General features: G+C 43.7%; 1 protein-coding gene across 1 annotated transcript; it reads right to left on the bottom strand.

The window, feature by feature from the left end:
* Positions 1-965: 965 nt before the first annotated feature.
* Positions 966-19,234, bottom strand: LOC139414350 (scm-like with four MBT domains protein 1). Its single transcript, XM_071162267.1, has 21 exons — positions 19,153-19,234; positions 17,986-18,081; positions 17,811-17,899; positions 17,440-17,683; positions 17,188-17,276; positions 16,781-17,024; positions 16,412-16,506; positions 16,147-16,248; positions 15,832-15,991; positions 15,658-15,740; positions 15,226-15,352; positions 11,912-12,025; positions 11,756-11,798; positions 11,547-11,611; positions 11,317-11,459; positions 11,029-11,138; positions 3,548-3,723; positions 1,924-2,099; positions 1,452-1,685; positions 1,222-1,350; positions 966-1,125 (listed from the first exon to the last, which is right to left on the bottom strand). The coding sequence occupies exons 2-21, from the start codon at positions 18,008-18,010 to the stop codon at positions 985-987; spliced, it is 2,589 nt and encodes an 862-aa protein (XP_071018368.1). The 5' UTR covers positions 18,011-18,081; positions 19,153-19,234; the 3' UTR covers positions 966-984.
* Between the last annotated feature and the right edge of the window lie 78 nt (positions 19,235-19,312).

Here is a 19,312-nt window from a genome sequence, read left to right as displayed (position 1 = left end):
TACAGTTTTATATCTTTATGTTTGAAGCCTGAAATGTGCCAAAAGGTCGCAAAGTTCAAGGGGGCCGAATACTTTCGCAAGGCACTGTAAATCATTCTCTCTACTATTATTCTGACATTTCACATTCTTAAAATAAAGTGGTGATCCTAACTAACCCAAGACAGGGAATTGTTACTAGGATTAAATGTCTGCAATTGTGAAAAACTGAGTTTAAATGTATTTGGCTAAGGTGTATGTAAACTTCCGACTTCAACTGTATACACTGGAGTTGCTTACCAAGATGACATGAAATGCTTGAGTGGCCTAGTTACAATTTTGACTTAAATGAGCCTGAAAACCTATGGCAAGACTTGAAAATGGCTATCTAGCAATGATCAACAACCAACCTGACAGAGCTCAAAGAATAAAATAAAAAAACATTTACAAATATTGAACAATACAGGTGTGGAAAACCCTTAGACTTACCCAGAGACTTACCCAGAAATACTCACAGCTGTAATCGCTGCCAAAGGTGATTCTAACATTGACTAAGGGGTGAAAATACTTATGTAAATTAGTAATTATGGGGTATTGTGTGTAAATGGGTGAGAAAATAAATCAATTTAATCCGTTATGAATTCAGCCTGTAACAACAAAATGTATAATAAGTCAAGGGGTGTGAATACTTTCTGAAGGCACTGTAAACATGAAATCCCTGAACGATACAGAATCCAGTCACATTCCAGGGTGAACAGCTGAGGCTATAAGCTGTGTCCATCCTGGAGCAGCACATACTGTACATTACAACAACGCTGGATGTGATATGGCTTAGTAATGAGCTTGAGACCAACCACACACACACACACACACACACACACACACACACACACACACACACACACACACACACACACACACACACACACACACACACACACACACACACACACACACACACACACACACACACACACACACACACACACACACACACACACACACACCTCAGCTGGCAAAGTGCTGGTAAAAGGTCAGTTTAACCCTCTCTATAAGGTGGCACAGTTTGATGGCAGGGCCCAGCTTCAGCCCCATACACTCCTGTACTGTGGGCAGGCTCAGCAACAGCAGGGCCTGGCCATCTATCTCCTGTCAACACGCACAACAACATGGCTCAGAAAATTACCACACTGTGAGTGTGTGTATGTGAGTGTGTGTTTTTCCTGGTGTGTGCGTCACTCCTACCTGGTCCCTGAATATGCGTGCCAGCGGGGCACAGTCAGTAGTTCTGATGAAACGGGTCACATCAGTGATGCTCCAGCCCAGAGGACTGCTGTCCAGATGTAGCTTCTCCTGCACCTCCACCCGCCCACTCTGAGACAGAACACACACAAAGGGGAGGTTACACGTATATAGTTCCAGGATCAGTGTGTGTGTGTGTGTATTTGTGTGCATAATTATGTAACCACCACTACCTTAGGTAAAGTGGGCCCGTTCTCATCGTCTGAGTAGGAGGGTGAGCGGGCGGGTTTCCTGCGCTGGCGACGGGGTCTGTCCCGGGGGCGAGGTTCTGTAGGGGTGGGACAGGGGGAGGGAGAGGGGGGCTGGGACTTCCTCTCTGATACCTCATAGTCATCCTGCGGCTCTGAGCCTGAGTCCTCTTCACTCAGAGAGTAGTCCTCATCCAGGTCCTCCTCTTCTCCACTAGCCTGGGGTGGAAGAAATGTGGACAGTTATGATTAGTTTGAATACTGGCTCCTTTCATATAAAAGTTCCCCGTAACATCAGATCTATAATCAGATTTCTCTGCAACCTACCCCAAATCCTAACCTTAACCGTTAGATAACATCTGACCCGGGACCAATAGTTAGGGGCAACTCTTCTGGCTTCTCTGTGATGATTAAGTTAATGGCAGTTGAAGGAGATGAACGTAAGAATGTGCAGTACCAGTGGGGAGCCAGCAGGGGTGCTGTCTACAGAGGTAGACAGGTGTTTCTTCTTGAGGACAAATAGGGGCTTTTTCTTCTTCCTCCTGCTCCCCTGCTTGGTGCTGCTCTCCAGGTTGGTGTAACCACCAAGGGGAAGGCTGATTCGCTTGGTCTTCTGCTTACCATAGTAATGAGCTATAGGGCACATAGACATACACCAAGGAAACTATTTAGTAACCAAAAAAAGTGTTAAACAAATCAAAATATATTTTATATTTAAGATTCTTCAAAGTAGCGACCCTTTACCTTGATGACAGCTTTTCACACTCTTGGCATTCTCTCAAACAGCTTAATGAGGTAGTCACCTGGAATGCATTTCAATTAACAGGTGTGCCATGTTAAAAGTTAATTTGTGGAATTTCTTTCCTTCTTAACGCGTTTGAGCCAATCAGTTGCATTGTGACAAGCTAGGGGTGGTTTACAGAAGATAGCCCTATTTGGTAAAAGACCAAGTCCATATTATGGCAAGAACAGCTCAAATAAGCAAAGGGAAACGACAGTCCATCATTACTTTAAGACATGAAGGTCAGTCAATACGGACAATTTCAAGAACGTTAAGTTTTAAAAGCAGTCGCAAAAACCATCAAGCGCTATGACGAAACTCACTCTTATGAGGACCGCCACAGGAAAGGAAGACACAGAGTTACCTCTGCTGTAGAGGATAAGTTCATTATAGTTAACTGCACCTCAGTAATTGCAGCCCAAATAAATGCTTCACAGAGTTCAAGTAACAGACACATCTCAACATCAACTGTTCACAGGAGACTGCGTGAATCAGGCCTTCATGGTCAAACTGCTGCAAAGAAACCACTATTAGAGGACACCAATAATAAGAATAGACCTACTTGGGCCAAGAAACACAAGGAATGGACATTAGACCGGTGGAAATCTGTCCTTTGGTCTGATGAGTCCAAATTTGAGATTTCTGGTTGAAACCGCTGTGTCTTTGTGAGATGCAGAGTAGGTGAACAGATGATCTCTGCATGTGTGATTCTCACCGTGAAGCATGGAGGAGGTGTGATGGTACTTTGCTGGTGACACTGTCGCTGATTTAGAATTCAAGGCACACTTAACCAGCATGGCTAACACAGCATTCTGCAGCGATACACCATCCCACCTGGTTTGCGCTTAGTGGGACGATGACCCAACACACCTCCAGGCTGTGTAAGGGCTATTTGGCCAAGAAGGAGAGTGATGGAGTGCTGCATCAGATGACCTGGTTTGGGAAGAGTTGGACCGCAGAGTGAAGGAAAAGCAGCCAACAAGTGCTCAGCATATGTGGGAACTCCTTCAAGACTGTTGGAAAAGCATTCCAGTTGAAGCTAGTTGACAGAATGCCAAGAGTGTCCAAAGCTGTCATCAATGCAAAGGGTGGCTACTTTGAAGAACCTAAAAAATATATTTTGATTTGTTTAACACTTTTTTGGATACTACATGATTCCATATGTGTTAGTTCATAGTTTTGATGTCTTCACTATTATTCTACAATGTAGAAAATAGTAAAAAATAAAGAAAAACCCTAGGTGTCCAAACTTTTGACTGGTACTGTATGTATGCGTGTGTGCGTGTTTGGTATCACGTACTGTATTTGGTCTTGGTGAGAAGGGAGCAGTTCTCCGAGCAGTCTTCCAGCACCATGTGAGGTGCGATCAGGTTGGGGCAGCACTCCAGCCTCACACACGTCTTCCTGCAGAACTCAGCCACCTGGTCAGCTGTACGGGCAATCCCCACAGTGGCCCGGTAACTCTTCCCTTTGTACCTTCAAACCACAACATGGTCCAGAGCAGAATCTGATCCATTACTGTCTGTCAGACACCAATATGGTAGGGAGCATCTCTTCCAGTATGATGTTTATGCAGCAGAGAGTGTGTATATCCTCAGTGTCACTCGACTACTACCATGCAGTGGCTTGCAAAAGTATTCACCCCCCCCCTTGGTATTTTTCCTATTTTGTTGCCTTACAACCTGGAATTTGTATCATTTGATATAAACAACATGCCTACCACTTTGAAGATGCAAAATATTCTTTATTGTGAAACAAACAAGAAATAAGACAAAAAAACGGAAAACTTGAGCGTGCATAATTGCCACCTTTTGCAGCAATTGCCACCTTTTGCAGCAACAGCTGCAAGTATCTTGGGGTATGTCTCTATAAGCTTGGCACATCTAGCCACTGGGATTTTTGCCCATTCTTCAAGGCAAAACTGCTCCAGCTCCTTCAAGTTGGATGGGTTCCGCTGGTGTACAGCAATCTTCAAGTCATACCACAGATTCTCAATTGGATTGAGGTCTGGGCTTTGACTAGGCCATTCCAAGACATTTAAATGTTTCCCCTTAAACCACTCGAGTGTTGCTTTAGCAGTATGCTTAGGGTCATTCTCCATCCCAGTCTCATATCTCTGGAAGACTGAAAACAGGTTTCCCTCAATAATTTCCCTGTATTTAGCGCCATCCATCATTCCTTCAATTCTGACCAGTTTTGCCATCCCTGCAGATGAAAAACATCCCCACAGCATGATGCTGCCACCACCATGCTTCACTGTGGGATGGTTTTCTCGGGGTGATGTTAGGTGTTGGGTTTGTGCCAGACATAGCATTTTCATTGATGGCCAAAAAGCTCAATTTTTGTTTCATCTGACCAGAGTACCTTCTTTCATATGTTTGGGGAGTCTCCCTCATGCCTTTTGGCAAACACCAAATGTGTTTGCGTATTTTTTTCTTTAAGCAATGGCTTTTTTTCTGGCCACTCTTTTGTAAAGCCCAGCTCTGTGGAGTTTACGGCTTAAAGTGGTCCTATGGACAGATACTCCAATCTACGCTGTGGAGCTTTGCAGCTCCTTCAGGGTTATCTTTGGTCTCTTTGTTGCCTCTCTGAATAATGCATCCCTTGCCTGGTCCATGAGTTTTGGTGGGCGGCCCTCTCTTGGCAGGTTTGTTGTGGTGCCATATTCTTTAATTTTTTTTTTTAAATAATGGATTTAATGGTGCTCCGTGGGATGTTCAAAGTTTCGGGTATTTTTATATAACCCAACCCTGATTTGTACTTCTCCACAACTTTGTCCCTGACCTGTTGGTAGAGCTCCTTGGTCTTTATGGTGCCCCTTGCTTACTGGTGTTGCAGACTCTCGGGCCTTTCAGAACAGGTGTATATAATCTGAGATCATGTGACAGATCATGTGACACTTAGATTGCACACAGGTGGACTTTATTTAACCAATTATGTGACTTCTAAAGGTAATTGGTTGCAACAGATCTTATTTAGGGGCTTCATAGCAAAGGGGGTGAATACATATGCACGCACCACTTTTCCGTTTAAAAAAATAATTTTTAAACAAGTTTTTTATTTTTATTTCACTTCACCAATTTGGACTATTTTGTGTATGTCCATTACATGTAATCAAAATAAAAATCAATTTAAATTACAGGTTGCAATGCAACAAAATAGGAAAAACGCCAAGGGGGATGAATACTTTGCCATGCACTGTATATAGTGGCATTATGGTGCATACATAGCGACCTAGAATAGACCAAATCTACAGCATACAGAAATAAATTGTGTATGGTTTCTCATTTTATCACAATACTGTACAGTAAATACTATAATCTAAACAGCAATTATACAACAGGTAGGTCTAATCCTGAATGCTGACTGGTTAAAAGCGCATTCCAGCAGGTGTCTATTCTACAAGTTACCACCGGCTAAATCTTATGACATTAAAATACCTATTTACTCTGTTCCATCTGACTGCGCAATCCACTGTCTCATCAGCCCAGCCAGGCAATTTATAATTTCCATCTCCACTATAAAAAGCCTCTTGACATTATCTCAGATTTCTTTTAGACTAACATTTAGTTTTCAACAGCGTAGATTTGTACAAACCTTGCTGTTTGTCTATCCGACATTTGCAACATTGTTTCAATATTCATATTCGATCTCCAGCAGTCCCATAGTAATGAGCGCGTCGGGAATCGGGACGAGACAGACAGGCAGGCAGCGTTTCTCAGCCAGTTGAATTCATGAATCAGTTGGCATCATTTTTGTGGATATATACAAAGAAATGTCAGTTGAAAAAAGGTAAGACAAAATTATCTGCTGCTAGTTTGCAGTCTTTACAGCTTCATTTTGAAGAAATTGTGTGAGCTGTGTTGTTGGCTAGGTCCTCTGAACAACAGTGTCCTGACGAGAGAGCACATTTTCTATGCCAGGTGAAATCAGCCTCATTAACTCATTGTTATGGATGTGTCCAAATAAATATCACTAGAAAACAGCTTAAACAAATGCAAATGCAGCTACTTTGCTGTTATTCTGGCTGTACTTTTTGACGTCACCTAGCCGTAGTTGGCTAGCTAGCAAGGAAGGGATAAGAAAGTTTCCAGCCAGTATGGCAATGGAACATTTAGAACGAACGACTGGGTCGCATCTCTGGCAACCGAACCGATAGAACAAACGACCAGCCGGCTTGAGTAGCAACCCTAGATTTGCCTTGGGACTAGATCTTGTGGAAGGATGAAATAGTATGAATAAATTCATCAAAATAATGTTTTTAATTAAAATATGTCAATCTTTGAATATGTTAGTAACCCGTTATCCTCTCATGTCCTGTGGTCCAGGTGTTGACTCTGCTGATAAGCTCGGCCTACAAGCCCAGCCAGGTGCTGAGGGAGCTACAGCAGGACCCAGAGCTCAGGGGGCACTTTGGTGGGGAATGGCAAGATGGCCCTGACAGATATGGCAGCTCTGCTTCTAGGTCCTAAGCAACTTTGCAGTATTTTGTTTTTTTTGTGTGTTATTTTTTACATTATTATCCCCCCCCCATTTTTTTATTTATTACATAACTTTTAGTTATCAGGGCTGTGGTAATTCACCAGCATTACGACCATGAATTGGATCCTTTGTTCGTACCCCTCAAGGCAATTTAACTTATTCCAGAGGCTGCTCCAAAACACCACCGGCGTAGAAAACGTATTCGGAGTGGAATTCTCGTCCGACTCTGAAGGCATGCACACCATCTACTGCTTCCGAATATGTTACTTGGTAATGTTCAGTCTCTGGATAATAAAGTAGACAAGCTAGGGGCGAGGATCTCCTTCCAGAGAGACATCAGTGATTGTAACATACTGTTTTACGGAAACATGGCTCCGTCCATACAGCCAGCTGGGTTCTCAATATAACTAGCAGACAGGAATAAAGAATTCTCCAGGAAGAAGGAAGTCGGGGTTGTATGTTTCATGATTAACTACTTATGGTGTGAGTAGTTAATCAATCAAATGCAGACTGCATTACCTCCCAAGAGACTTCTCTTCGGTTATAGTCACAGGTGTGTATATTCCCCCTCAAGCCGATAGAACAACGGCCCTCAAAGAACTACACTGGACTTTATGCAAACTGGAAACCACATATCCGACCGATTAATCGGAATGGCTGATTAATTAGGGCCGATTTCAAGTTTTCATAACAATCGGAAATCGGTCATTTTGGACGGCGATTTTGCAGATGTTTTATTTTTTTTTACACCTTGATTTAATCTTTATTTAACTAGGCAAGTCAGTTAAGAACATTCTTATTTTCAATGTCGGTTCGGTTGTCATCTGAGACATTCTCATCAATGATAAGATGACAAACTCTACAGTGGAAAGTCTGTACATTGTAGTTATCGGATTCACATGGAATTGTTGTTCAATTTAAATGTTTGAATATGAAATTATTCGTGATGAGATTAAATGTGATTTTAACTTCTAAAATGTGAGATTTGGGTTTTCATAAGGTTAGGGCTCTGCTCAATCAGTGGCCCGCCCCTGTGAAGGGACATGGGCTATAAAACTTTTCAAACACGCCTTCCTCTCCATTCCTATATAAGCCCTTGACGACAATATAACCTCCTGTTCCGAGGACAACAGTCCAATGTCAGAATGGTTCAGATAATAACAACAGAACGAAGCCAACATCAGTGTGAGCTTTGGTTGCGAATGGTATGAACTTTGAACTCTTATTCACTACAGAAGTGATACCTCCTAGCCGTTGAGTTAGCAACAGCAGCTGCAAACGAGGGTTAGGAAGGAACAGACAGAGTATCCCGTCTACCACACAACGACGTTACTACAACATATTCAATTTACCAGCAGAGACATTCTTCAAAGGACAAAGGACTCGTTGGGCAACACGGCCTTCCATCTACCACCAACCTACCGAAGCACAGCTCAGAGTAAATATTTATTGCATTTTCCTTTTCCAAATGGGCGGTAATTTTAGAAGGCATAAGATACTGTATTTACGATAGCACAGCTTCGCCCTTTGTTCCTCACCAGCTGTCATATCTGTTCCGCCCACTAGGGATGTTTTCCTTTATGACGTAATTTGTAATCAAGTTATGATTTAAATATGTGTATGTGTAATTCTGTGTGATTAGTTAGGTATTTAGTCAATAAATAATTAAACCCAATTTTGTATTGCTGATTCAACTTGTTAGCCAGGGTTCGTGCAAATAACCAAGAATTTACAACTTTCAGATGAGACTGAATTAAGATGACAATTAATATTGACTGCTATTGATGTAAAATATTACCTCGGTCTTTAAGAGTTTATTTGGAAGATAACAGCTCTATAAATATCATTTTGTGGTGCCCGACTCTCTAGTTAATTACATTTACATGATTAGCTCAATCAGGTAATATCAATTACGGAGAAATTATTTTATAGAATAGTATGTCATATCACTTAATTCGGCATAGCCAAAGACACGGGCTTAACTGCCTTATTCAGGGGCAGAACGACAGATTTTTAACCTTGTCAGCTCAGGGATTCAATCTTGCAACCTTACGGTTAACTCGTCCAACGCTCTAACCACCTGCCTCACGAGGAGCCCGCCTGTTACGCGAATGCAGTAAGAAGCCAAGGTATGTTGCTAGCTAGCATTAAACTTAATCAATCATAATCTAGTTATAACTACACATGGTTGATGATATTACTAGTTTATCTAGCGTGCCCTGCGTTGCATATAATCGATGCAGTGCGCATTCGCAAAAAAAGGACTGTTGTTGCGCCAACGTGTACCTAACCATAAACACCAATGCCTTTCTTAAAATCAATACACAGAAGTATATATTTTTAAACCTGCATATTTAGCTAAAAGAAATACAGGTTAGCAGGCAATATTAACCAGGTGAAATTGTGTCACTTCTCTTGCGTTCATTGCACGCAGAGTCAGGGTATATGCAACCTTTTGGGCCGCCTAGCTCATTGCCTAGCTCATTAATTATGACATAACATTGAAGGTTGTGCAATGTATCAGGAATATTTAGACTGATGGATGCCACCCATTAGATAAAATACGTAATGGTTCCGAATTTCAGTGAAAGAATAAACGTCTTGTTTTCGAGATGATAGTTTCCGGATTCGACCATATTAATGAATAAACGTAGGGTGCCGTCTTTCGGATGGGACATTAAACGGGTGTTCTGACTCTCTGAGGTCATTAACGATCCCATGGCACTTATCGTAAGAGTAGGGGTGTTAACTCCGGTGTCCTGGCTAAAATCCCAATCTGACCCTCAAACCATCACGGTCACCTAATAATCCCCAGTATACAATTGGCTCATTCCTCCCCCTCCTCTCCCCTGTAACTATTCCCCAGGTCGTTTCTGCAAATGAGAATGTGTTCTCAGTCAATTTACCTGGTAAAATAACGGATAAATAAAATAAAATAATGACCTAAGGCTCGCATTTCTGTGTGTTATTATGTTATAATTAAGTCTATGATTTGATAGAGCAGTCTGACTGAGCGATGGTAGGCACCAGCAAGCTCGTAAGCATTCATTCAAACAGCACTTTTGTGCGTTTTGCCAGCAGCTCTGCTGTTTATGACTTCAAGCCTATCAACTCCCGAGATTAGGCTGGTGTAACAATGTGATGTGAAATGGCTAGCTAGTTAGCGGGGTGCGCGCTAATATTGTTTCAAACATCACTCGCTCTGAGACTTGGAGTGGTTGTTCCCCTTGCTCTGCATGGGTAACGCTGCTTCGAGGGTGGCTGTTGTCGTTTTGTTCCTGGTTCGAGCCCAGGTAGGAGCGAGGAGAGGTACGGAAGCTATACTGTTACACTGGCAATACTAAAGTGCCTATACGAACATCCAATAGTCAAAGGTATATGAAATACAAATGTTATAGAGAGAAATAGTCCTATAATTCCTATAATAACTACAACCTAAAACTTCTTACCTGGGAATATTGAAGACTCATGTTAAAAGGAACCACCAGCTCTCACAAGTCCTCAACTGGCAGCTTCATTAAATAGTACCCACAAAACACCAGTCTCAATGTCAACAGTGAAGAGGCGATGCCGGAATGCTGGACTTCTAGGCAGAGTTCCTCTATCCAGTGTCTGTGTTCTTTTGCCTATCTTTTATTTTTATTGGCCAGTCTGAGATATGGCTTTTCCTTTGCAACTCTGCCTAGAAGGCCAGCATCCCAGAGTCGCCTCTTCACTGTTGACGTTGAGACTGGTGTTTTATGAGTACTATTTAATGAAGCTGCCACTTTACTATTTGGAATTTTCGTCTGCCTGTTGTGACTGCGTTTGAACCTGTGGATACCTGAACAAAACGCGCTAACAAAACTGAGGTTTTTGGATATAAACAGGGACTTTATCGAACAAAACTAACATTTATTGAGTAAATGGGAGTCTTGTGAGTGCAACCATATGAAGATCATCAAAGGTAAGTGATTAATTTTATCTCTATTTCTGACTTGTGTAACTCCTCTACTTGGCTGGTAACTGTTTGTAATGATTTGTCTGCTGGGTGCTGTTCTCAGATAATCGCATGGTATGTTTTCGCCGTAAAGCCTTTTTGAAATCTGACACAGTGGTTGGATAAACAAGAAGTTAATCTTTAAACCGATGTATAACACTTGTATGTTTTATGAATTTTTATAATGCGTATTTCTGGTTTTGAATTTGGCGCTCTGCAATTTCACTGGATGTTGGCCAGGTGGTACGCTAGCGTCCCATGTACCCTAGTGAGGTTAAGGTAGCATTATTATGGTGTTATAGTGTGGTGGGTAGACTGACTTGGCCTTCAGAGTCTCTCCCTGGCCGTGCCCCCTGAGCTCTGGGTCCTGCTGCAGCTCCCTCAGCACCTGGCTGGGCTTGTAGGCCGAGCTGATCAGCAGAGTCAACACCTGGACCACAGGACAGGATACAGGGGGGTTAGAAAGCCATAGAAGATGACATGGTAGGATACACCACAGAATGAAATAGAATATGTATCTGTATGGGGATAACAATGAGTTGTCATCTACAGTTGTGCCTGTGTAAGATAGAGAGGAGCTGGTAGAGGTGTGCTGCTCTCTCGTTCACCTCTTTCAGCACCAGGACACAGTTGCCAGGGCCAATGCTCTGGGGCAGCTCAGCAATACGGCCCTTGTTCAGGTAGGGGCCAGAGAAACAGCGGTGGTTGAAATAGATCTTTGGGCAGCTGTACTTCCCGTTACCCTGAGCTGCTGACATAGACAGTCACACACACATGTAAGATTTTCTCATACGCATTATTTTTGCACAAATGATTTTTCACAAGGAATTACACTCACCGTTCTCCGATTGGTTCAGATCCTGCTGCCTCGCTGCATCAGGGGCCGTGGCTTTAAGTGGAGATCTGCAATCGGATCAAACCAAAATAAACATACAGTTAAAAATAAAATAACACACGTTACAAAGTTGGGTAACAGTAGAGGGAAGTTTAGCTTTTTTAATTTCTAATCTCTCGCTCTCTGTAATAATCAAGGTCTGCAAAGCTCACTGCTTTTCTGGTTGCACCACGGTCACATGGCTCTTCCTCTGAGCTGCAACAGAACAGGAACAAAAGTCAACATCTACACATGCCAGTAACCTTCAGATAAAACACTGATATAGACCAATCACCAAAATGGTCAGGAGGTTCTTGTTGGAGCCTGACCTCTAGGTTTGTAGGGGTGTTGGAGGGGATAGCCATTACTCTCACACCAACTGACTGGAAAGATGTCCAGGGAGTCCACATGAGTGATGATGTCAGGGAGAGGCTGCTTCAACCCTGAGAAGAACACACAAAGCAGAGGGGAGTTTATGAGTGGCTGAACATGTGGCTGAATAGAATATGTAAAGTACCAGTAAAACAGATTTGGACACACCCACTCATTCAAGGGTTTTTCTTAATTTGTACTATGTTCTATACTGTAGAATAATAGTGAAGACATCAAAACTATGAAATAACACATATGGAATCATGTAGTAACCAAAAAAAGTGTTAAACAAATCCAAATATATTTTATATTCTTCAAAGTAGCCACCCGTTGCCTTGATGACAGCTTTGCACAAGCTTGGCATTCTCTCAACCAGCTTCATGAGGTAGTCACCTGGAATGCATTTCAATTAACAGGTGTGCCTTGTTAAAAGTTAATTTGTGGAATTTCTTTCCTTCTTAATGTATTTGACACAATCAGTTGTGTTGTAGTGGTGGTATACAGAAGATAGCCCTATTTGGTAAAAGACCAAGTCCATATTATGGCAAGAAAAGCTCAAATAAGCAAAGAGAAATGACAGACCATCATTACTTTAAGACATGAAGGTCAGTCACTATGGAAAATTTCAAGAACTTTAAAAGTTTCTTCAAGTGCAATCGCAAAAACCATCAAGCGCTATGATGAAACTGGCTCTCATGAGGACAACCACAGGAAAGGAAGACACAAGAGTTACCTCTGCTGTAGAGGATAAGTTCATTAGAGTTAACTGCACCTCAGAAATTGCAGCCCAAATAAATGCTTCACAGAGTTCAAGTAACAAACACATCTCAACATCAACTGTTTAGAGGAGACTGCGTGAATCAGGCCTTCATGGTCGAATTGCTACAAAGAAAGCACTACTAAAGGACACCAAGAAGAAGAGACTTGCTTGGGCCAAGAAACAAAAGCAATGGACATTAGACCGGTGGAAATCTGTCCTTTGGTCTGATGAGTCCGAATTGTGGATTTTTGGTTGCACCCGCCGTGTCTTTGTGAGACGCAGAGTAGGTGAACGGATTATCTCTGCATGTGCGGTTTCCACCATGAAGCATGGAGGAGGAGATGTGATGGTGCTTTGCTGGTGACACTGTCTGTGATTTATTTAGAATTCAAGGCACACTTAACCAGCATGGCTACCACAGAATTCTTCAGCAATACGCCATCACATCTTGTTTGAGCTTAGTGGGACTGTAATTTGTTTTTCAACAGGATAATGATCCAAAACACACCTCCAGGCTGTATGACGGCTATTTGACCAAGAAGGAGAGTGATGGAGTGCTGCATCAGATGACCTGGCCTCCACAATCACCTGACCTCAACCCAATTGAGATGGTTTGGGATTAGTTGGACTGCAGAGTGAAGGAAAAGCAGCCAACAAGTGCTCAGCATATGTGGGAACTCCTTCAAGACTGTTGGAAAAGCATTCCGCATGAAGCTGGTTGAGAGAATGCCAAGAGTGTGCAAAGCTGTCATCAAGGCAAAGGGTGGTTACTTTGAAGAATCTAAAATATAAACTCAGCAAAAAAAGAAACGTCCCCTTTTCAGAACACTGTCTTTCAAAGATAATTCATAAAAATCTAAATAACTTCATAGATCATCATTGTAAAAGGTTTAAACACTGTTTCCAGAGCTTGTTCAATGAACCATAAACAATTAATGAACATGTACCTGTGGAACGTTCGTTAAGACACTAATAGCTTACAGACGGTAGGCAATTAAGGTCACAGTAATGAAAACTTAGGACACTAAAGAGGTCTTTCTACTGACTCTGAAATACACCAAAAGAAAGATGCCCAGGGTCCCATGCTGCAAGGAGGCATGAGGACTGCAGATGTGGCCAGGGCAAAAAATTGCAATGTCCGTACTGTGAGAAGCCTAAGACAGCGCTACAGGGAGACAGGACGGACAGCTGATTGTCCTCGCAGTGGCACACCACGTGTAACAACACCGGCACAGGATCAGTACATCTGAGCATCACACCTGCAGGACAGGTACAGGATGGCATTAACAACTGCCTGAGTTACATCAGGAATGCGCAATACCTCCATCAGTGCTCAGACAGTCAGCAATAGGTTGAGAGAGGCTGGACTGAGGGCTTGTAGGCCTGTTGTAAGGCAGGTCCTCACCAGACATCACCGGCAACAACGTCGCCTATGGGCACAAACCTACCGTTGCTGGACCAGACAAGACTGGCAAAAAGTGCTCTTCACTGACGAGTCGCGGTTTTGTCTCACCAAGGGTGATGGTCAGATTCGCGTTTATCATCAAAGGAATGAGCGTTACACCGAGGCCTGTACTCTGAGACGGGATCGATTCGGAGGGTCCGTCATGGTCTGGGGCGGTGTGTCACCGCATCATCGGACTGAGCTTGTTGTCATTGGAGGCAATCTCAACGCTGTGCGTTACAGGGAAGACATCCTCCTCCCTCATGTGGTACCCTTCCTGCAGGCTCATCCTGACATGACCCTCCAGCATGACAATGCCACCAGCCATACTGCTCGTTCTGTGCGTGATTTCCTGCAAGACAAGAATGTCAGTGTTCTGTCATGGCCAGCGAACAGCCCGGATCTCAATCCCACTGAGCACGTCTGGGACCTGTTGGATCGGAGGGTGAGGGCTAGGGCCATTCCCTCCAGAAATGTCCGGGAACTTGCAGGTGCCTTGGTGAAAGAGTGGGGTAACATCTCACAGCAAGAACTGGCAAATCTGGTGCAGTCCATGAGAAGGAGACGCACTGCAGTACTTAATGCAGCTGGTGGCCACACCAGATACTGACTGTTACTTTTGATTTTGACCCACCCCCCTTTGTTCAGGGACACATTATTCAATTTCTGTTAGTCACATGTCTGTGGAACTTGCTCAGTTTATGTCTCAGTTGTTGAATCGTGTTATGTTCATACAAATACTTACACATGTTAAGTTTGCTGAAAATAAACACAGTTGACAGTGAGAGGACGTTTCTTTTTTTGCTGAGTGTATTTTGATTTGTTTAACACTTTTCTGGTTACTACATACATGATTCCATATGTATTATTTCAAAAATAAAGGAAAATAAAGGAAAACCCTTGAATGAGTAGGTGTGTCCAAACTTTTGACTGTTACTGTATATATAATAAGACTGAGTATTCAGGTAGGTGAAATTGACACCCAACAACATTATTGTCCCTCCCCCAAAACCTTACATCCCTCCAACACAGCCCTTTTCTCTCTCCTCCAGCTGTTCTGTTCTCACCTTCCAGATGCAACCAGATGTGCTGACCTCTGACCCTGGTTACGGTTGCCACGTGAACTTGCTCAGGAGAGACAGGATTCACCGCCTCCAGCCTCATGGACTCAACAAAGTCATGATCACTCTGCCCCTGGGGAGAAAACACCTGTCATCATATCAGTTGGAGTGGTGTGTGTTTTTGGTTTAACTATCCTTGTAGGGACCAGAAGTCCTCACAAGGATAGTAAAACAAGGAACATTTGTACAAGTGGGGACATTTCACTGGTCCCGACAATGAAAAAGGCTATTTTAGGCTCAGGGTTAATTTTACAGTTAGGGTTAGGTTTTGGGTTAGGATAAGGGTTAGGGAAAAATAGGATTTTGAATGGGAATCAACTGTTTGTTCCCAAAAAGGATAGTAAAACAAACATGTGTGTGTGGTTGTGTGTGTCTCACCATGGGGAAACAGCTCTCTGGCGCTCCTTCCGCTCCACACTGTTTCAGGTAATCCGCCCAGTCAAAGTTCTGGCCCTGGTAACCTACACACCCACATACCCAGGGACACAGTAAATTCTGTGATCCATTTCACTGGACCAGTAGAATGCCTGAGGTGAGTGTATTCTGCCCTACCTGGAGGGGGACTGAGGGGTACCCCATTTTTAAGGCTCCATTGGGCAGGGAAGATTCCGGTGCTCCCATAGTGACAGAGTAAGGATAAGCCAGGCCCCGCCCCTTCACTGTCTCCCTGCAGGCTGTCCATCTGCACCCTGAAGTACTGGTCGCTCAGCACCTGGGGAACACAATGATGGCATCACTGCTACAGCCCCATACAACTAGGGGAAACCTACCATATGATAATTGTGTCATTGGTAAACACTTATCAGGAGAAGACGGATGCTGTGTGGATGAGGTGAGGGTGTTACTATGGTGACATGTAAGCGTTACCTTGGTGACAGTAGCTGGGCTGGTGTTGAAGGGGGCAGCGGGGTCCACTGCCTCTAACTTCATCCCCTCAGAGAAGCAGTGAGGAGAGAGGACTGGCCTGTCCTACAAACACACACACACAGGAGATATGCCAGAGGGAGAGGGACACAGAAAGAGGGTGGGGGGAAAAGAGAGAGAGAGAGAGAGAGATAGAGAGAGATAGAGAGAGAGAGAGAGAGAGAGAGAGAGAGAGAGAGAGAGAGAGAGATTGAGAGAGAGAAAATACCTTAAAGAAGTCTTCATTGATGGCTTCTTCTTTAGGCTGTCTAATGTTCTTTCTCACCTCCTCCCACTCTGTCTGGCTGCGCAAACCACGAAGCACTGCAACACACACACACACACACACACACACACACACACACACACACACACACACACACACACACACACACACACACACACACACACACACAAATAAATAAATAAACACACAATAAACAGTGGTCACCAGGCAACCAGCCCAGCATTAACACATCTTATTCAACAATATCTTGATGATTCATTGATTGAGGTGTATTTGTGTTTACTCTGTAGTTTTCCAAAACCAGGGTTGGTCAACAGCGCCACAAGGTGCAAAGGCAGTTCTGTTCCTTACCAGCAGGTGGGGTGAGAGAGAAGCGGTTTTCCTCAGCCCAGCCAGGTGGGTGTAAGAGGGGGTCCAGGTAGAATACCCAGCGCCTGGTCTGTGACTGAGTGAGCCCCTCCGTCCCAGTGTAGCGCAGACACAGCCGGCCCCCTATGTTGTCCTCCACCTGGGCCCCCCAGGCCACCCCTGGGTCTACACTGTCCTGCAGCTCCACACAACACCCCAAGGGGAACAGGTCTCCCCCTGTCTGGGCCTGGATACAGACAGAGAAGTTTTTTTTTTGTTTTTTTTTTTACATTTATTGACACTAAACAATCAAGCTGTTCTGAAATTATTAGTAATGTTGAATAGGTCCCAACTATAGTTATGGTCCTAGTGTCCCTACCCTCCCCGCTCCTCCCTCCCCCCAGACTCACCCCCTCCAGTAGGTGTGCTGGTGCACTCCCTCCCTGAGCCAGAGCCTCCTCTAGGACAGCTTCCCAGTCAGCATGTTTCTCACGGACACCTGAACACACATCATATTTATACATTTTGTACATCGATATCCAGTACATTCCTGTATGAAAAGTTTTAAGTTTTCCAATGCATTTATTTGAATACAGGGCCAAACCGGTCTACAGCAACACAAATGTCTATTTCCATCAAACCCTATGTCACCCCCTACTCACCCTCAGGCGGTCTCATTGGTTGCCTGTGCTGTCTGCTCCAGCCCAGAGGGTGGAGGTCAGAGTTCATGATGTCACACCAGAAGTCTGCTCGTCGGTCGTCGTGGTAACCCTCGTAGCGCAGCAGCAGCAGTTGGCCACAGGTGGTGATGATGGTGGCCACCCAGTAGGGTTGGTCAGGCTCCGAACGCACACACACCTCCAAACTCATCCCTGGAGCCAGCCCTGTCTGCAGGCTACGGTCCACCTGAGAGGGAGGGAAGGGTGTGTTTGTGGATATACAATAAATTGGGCCATGACCACAAAAAACTCTGGGCCCTAAATATAAGTACCATATCTGCAAATGGGCCCTGATGCAGTGTGATAAGACATACATGTTTGAAGGCGTGATGTGGAACCGCCAATACTCCATTCTCCTCCAGATATTCATCCCAGTTGAAGTCAGACTCCAGTTCAGAGCCGCCTTTTGAAAGACACACACAAACTTATTTACAAAGACAGAAATATCATCTGAATACACCTCTGCCATTCAACCATTGTGAGACTCACCAGATTCCTGTGTCTCGGGGTTCATGATGCCCCCACTGTGTTCCCAACACCACCCAGGAGACTGTATTAGCAGTAGCTATAACCACTTTGATCCAACTGAAAAAGTTACAAAAGACAGGATGTTAAATAAACACCTCTGTAGAGGGCCTGTTTAGGGCCTGGTACTCAGTGGCCTTTAGATTTCACATATTACACACTTATACAGTTCCAAGTCCACCATCTCCCTCTTTCTCCATCTCATATTATACACCCATTCCCCCCTCCCTCCTGAACTCAAGCTGAAAAACCCCTTCCTGTCAAAGCAGTAATATCAAACGATCATGGGATGTGATCGCAATGCGTGTGGAGTCTGCACTTTTGAGGTTATAAATTGCACCCTAGCAACCTCTGCCTCGCGACAGGTGTTCCCGCCAGTAGCTGAAAGATATATTCTTATCTCAGAAAAGGTGTTGGTTGACCGTGACAAACTCAGCACAAAAATGCTAATGCCAGCCTACACATAATATCTTCATATTTGGTTACGAAAATGGCTGTAAGAAGCAGTCAATATAGTATTGGTCACATTCAAGGATGTCATTGGTCACATATAGCCAGCCATAGACTACAGTGAAACAGTGTAATAGACTGTACTGTGTATTAACTACAATGTTAAAATGTTTACGATGTTACTACATCAGGCCGTTTGCAATGACACATCGCAAGCTAAACAAACATCAGATAAAACACTAATCTAGAAAAAACTAGTCAGACTTTTCAGGGATAGTTTATGTCAGCATCAGCAATATTGCAATCTACTGTTGACACAATCTTGCAGGCAAAGGCGTAATGCGCCACCCCAACTTTCAATGTTATATTGTGTTCGAGTAAAATTTAATTGACAACATTGAAAAGAGAATAACAAAAGCTGGCTTGCCTATGACGGGTTTACAATGTTGATCGTGGATATTAAAGTCAGTGAGAGGAGATTGATCCGGCGCGCGAAACTGATGCACCGTTTCCACTGACCACGAGCAAGTTAACAACTGAAATGTCAAGTATGGGTATGGCGCTGCCTACTCAGTCGAGCACAATACAGCTTATTTGACACCAGGAAAAAACACACGGGAGCCACCAAGGCAGCTGAAAATAGTACATAATAAATAATAGGTAAGTATTTTGTCCACGTACGTGAATCTCACCTTTTCCTAGTTCTTCCAAGTAAATTTAAAACGTTACCCCCGTCTTTCTCCTGTCCTCTGCCTCGTTCCAATATGGCACGAACCTCAACTGCGCATGCTCGATCATTCACTTTCTCAACCTGGTGCTGTCAAGAGGCGTCCCGCACTGA

Source organism: Oncorhynchus clarkii, chromosome 7 (genome assembly GCF_045791955.1).
Source record: "Oncorhynchus clarkii lewisi isolate Uvic-CL-2024 chromosome 7, UVic_Ocla_1.0, whole genome shotgun sequence".
Lineage (NCBI taxonomy): Eukaryota > Metazoa > Chordata > Actinopteri > Salmoniformes > Salmonidae > Oncorhynchus > Oncorhynchus clarkii.
This window is presented reverse-complemented; position numbering and strand designations above follow the sequence as displayed.

Bases quoted from the DNA above. Each gene is read 5' to 3' on its own strand.
- LOC139414350 (XM_071162267.1), bottom strand. From the start codon at position 18,010: ATGAACCCCGAGACACAGGAATCTG. The intron at 17,900-17,985 runs GTGAGTCTCACA...GTCTTTCAAAAG, and splicing joins CCCCGAGACACAGGAATCTG to GCGGCTCTGAACTGGAGTCT. The intron at 17,277-17,439 runs GTGAGTAGGGGG...ATGTGTGTTCAG, and splicing joins ACCAATGAGACCGCCTGAGG to GTGTCCGTGAGAAACATGCT.